Source organism: Arachis duranensis, chromosome 3 (genome assembly GCF_000817695.3).
Source record: "Arachis duranensis cultivar V14167 chromosome 3, aradu.V14167.gnm2.J7QH, whole genome shotgun sequence".
Lineage (NCBI taxonomy): Eukaryota > Viridiplantae > Streptophyta > Magnoliopsida > Fabales > Fabaceae > Arachis > Arachis duranensis.
In genome coordinates, this window is record NC_029774.3 from 132,293,330 (window position 1) to 132,296,837 (window position 3,508).

The 3,508-nt window shown below is 39.2% G+C and overlaps 1 protein-coding gene across 1 annotated transcript in view; it reads right to left on the reverse strand.

Moving 5' to 3' along the window:
- LOC107482032 (uncharacterized) overlaps window positions 1-3,169 on the reverse strand; it is a 4,593-nt gene extending 1,424 nt beyond the window's left edge. The window contains 6 exon segments of the mRNA XM_052259194.1: window positions 1-96; window positions 202-320; window positions 444-581; window positions 1,710-1,898; window positions 2,230-2,367; window positions 2,517-3,169. The exon segment at window positions 1-96 is cut by the window's left edge and continues 20 nt beyond it. Of these exon segments, the coding sequence (XP_052115154.1) occupies window positions 1-96; window positions 202-320; window positions 444-581; window positions 1,710-1,898; window positions 2,230-2,367; window positions 2,517-3,026 (1,190 nt within the window). The 5' untranslated portion in view covers window positions 3,027-3,169.
- Window positions 3,170-3,508: the final 339 nt, after the last annotated feature.

A 3,508-nucleotide genomic window follows, 5' to 3' on the forward strand; every position in this document is an offset into this window, starting at 1 on the left:
AGCAAAATTTCAAAAGCAGGCGGAGGAATTAGGCGTTCTCCTTTCCTTACAGCACCATTTACTAAAACAGGCCGTGCTTTAGGGGTTGATAAAATTCTGCCAGCAAATCACATAAAAGATAAACAAATAAATAAATAAAATTAGCAATTAAACCAACGTTGAGAAAATATTTCAAATTTTTTTTTAAAAAAAAGTACATACTTCTCAACCAGCTGCAAAACCAAATCCCTAGATTGTGGGTTTCCACTTTTGCTAGTCACTATAGGTAGGAGATTCCGTGACCAAGCAAACAACCCTACTGACAGATCTCCTACTGAAGCCTAAAAGAAATGTTTAAATATGAAGCATTAGCAAACTAAAAGGGAAAGATAAATTTCTCCTTTTGAAAAGTTTAAACAGAAGTTATTTTGGGATGTATGGAAGTTGACTGCATCTTCTCTTACCTGAGTTATCATCCATACAATCACTGGAAGCTTATCTTGCCCTTGATACTTGGTATTGTCCCTCAATGATGGCAACACAGCAATAAGAACATCAGGCTTCCGACGCAATACCATTGCCAAAACAGCAAATATTGCAACCTGAAGGTCATGTAAATTCAATGTCAATGTGCATATGATAGATTGGGGAGAAAAGAGAACATGTTTGCATTTGGAAAGCCACACATAAATAGAAAGTTCGAACATAATAATCTCTAAAAACATAAATAAATAATCTGTCAAGTAAAAGAAACAGGGCAAAAAAATGATGATGCCAGAGCAAAGAAATCAGAACTGCAATGTACAAAGCAACATTTTAATTCAAATTTAACATATGGTAGATTCAGATGGAAGTATTCGTTATCATTTTCACCTTCATTTTCAAATGCATTCAAAATTTAGAACAGAAATCATATCCACTGGATAGTTTAAAAGGCACAAGATAGCTTATTTTTCCAACTCTTGGAACGTGGAAATATGTGAATGGCAACTGAAGAACATGGTCATTTGACATCCTAGGCCCCTACACTATCGAATTATAAATCGTGTCCATATTAGAACCACGAAATCTAAATCTCTTTATAACAACCCCCCCCCCTTTTTTCTCTCTTTTGTTTAACATCCTGAAAAAATTTACAAATGCATGTTGATGTTTGTACTTGCATATGCCAAGGTCAAAGAAGATCCCCATAGAAAATTGAGACATCATACATAAAAATGAAATTAAAATTCAGCAACATTGAGCCCTATCCACTGGCCTCTCGAAAGGATATACAAATCCAAGCCACTTAAAAACTTAGAAAAGAGGTTATCATATGAAATCTGCTAACTTACCGCAAATAATAGAAAACATCAAACGGCACATAGGTACATACGTAAGAAAGTCACCCTCACCCTCAGATGCTAATCAAGCACTCATATTGCAACGGGCTATAGCAAGCAAGATTTGGCTTCCTAAAAGGAAGGTTTCTTTTGTTAATTAATAATGCTTAGGGGCAAGATTGTTCACTTGAACTCACACGTTTGCCAGGAGAAATATTCGGTATATTTGTTTGAGCTTTAGCTTTGTTTCTGTTTGGTGGGTGGCTTTCTTATTAGTTTTGGATTCAATATGATCCTTCTCTATCCATCCTAATATTCTAACGGAGGATCTTCTGTTTTTCCCAAAAAAACCCACAAGGGGGGGGATTCAGCATTGCATGACAAAGAAGCCTATTTGGCATGAATTACCTGAGATTTTGATGACACTTGTTGCACAGCCTTTTTGGAACCCTTGGCGACCGTCTGTTGGCTAGCTAAGTCGGCAAGAATGCTGTCTAAAGCCCAAAGCACAAAGGAACTAAGTGCTTCAGGGGAACGTTGGTTGATCCAATCTGCCGATGTCTTGTAAACAGCATCAGGTATGTGAGAAAATGGAACCTGAAAAAAGGCATAGCTATTAATGAGTGGCACGTGAAGAAATAAGAAAGTAGAACCACTATTCTGATGAACAACATAAGATAGAATATGAACTGTTAGACTAGCAAAAGTTATTAAATAAATGCTCTCACAGTCTATCTGCATGTTAAGTTGCAAAATTATGCAAACATATTTGCCAGAAAGAAAAAGATACATCAATGATCAATGCTTCAAACACTCGGGCACACAGCATCACAGTTGTGTAATGACACATAAAATTTAGAATCAGCAAGAGTCACATCAAGAATGATATTTTCATCCCCAGAATAAGAAACAACAATGCAAAACTCACATCAACAATCTTAGCCACTGGTGACTCCCTGAACAACTTCACCCATGGAAACTGGGAAGCGTTAACAGCAGAAAAAGCACGTCCGAAATAATCTGCAAACCGCATCATTTGTATATCCTGCTGCTTCTCGTATGATGACTGTTTCAACAATAACACCATAAAACAAAGTCAAATCAAACCCAACCCAAATGCATGTGCTACCAGATCTAACAGATCAAACTCTAACACAAATCATTAACATGCAACATTCATTTGGCACAAAGCGCAAGGGATTCAAATTGGCGTACCGATATATCAACAAGAAAAGCTCCCAGATCAGCTGCGTCGATCTTCGAGGCAGCCTCCGACACCGTCACCTTCGGCTTCTTCGGCTTCTTCTGCTTCACCTTCTTCGCCTCCTCCGCTTTCCCGTTCTCTGCGTGACGATCCGTCTCGTCATCATCGTCGGAATCGTAATCGTTGTAATCACGAGTCCGCTGCTTCGATCTGACAGGAGCATCGTCGAATCCTTCTTCGGCCACCCTCCGCGCCTCAAGAATTCTCCGGCGTCGGTCCTCCGACTGAAGCTCCAGCGACCTGAAAACGCCATCGGAGCCGGAGAGCATGCCGTTGGAAGCGAGCTTATTGGAATTGGCGCGCGAATCGTTAGCGGCGTCGGCCTTGTTCGGCTTCTTCTTCTGTCGCTTGGCGTAGGTGACCTTCTGCCAGCCATGGTCGGCGCCGTGAGAGGCAGCGGAGGAGACACCGTTGGATTCGGCGGCAGCGGATTCGAACGCAGATGCGTGCTTATCCTCCATTGTTATTGCTGCTGTGAAGGGGGAAAACGGATATTGTGTGTCTGAGTCTATATCAGTTTCTCGGGCGAGATGAGAAAATCCGAAGGGGAGGAACGAGAAAGTGATGGAAAGAGAGAAAGTGAAAGGAAAATTGAAGAAGGTTGAAAAGGAAGGATTTGTTGCAGGTGTTGACTTTCTGAAATTGACCTCGTTCTCTCCACGGAATTACCGCTATGCCATGTGGTAGTTGTGTTAAAACGGGCACGTGTTCTATCGAATGGAATCCCAACACGTGTATATTTATATCCTGAGTACTTATTCAAAAACAACATTTGTAACCATCTTATCATAAAAGATTAGCTTCTTGTTTTTTTTTAAAACAGTTTAAAAAAAAAAAGACACACAAAAAATATTTTTATTTTTTTCTTAAATTAAAAAATATATTCAGAACCAAACAAACATTTAAAATAAATATATGATATAAAAATTAAAAATATTGACAT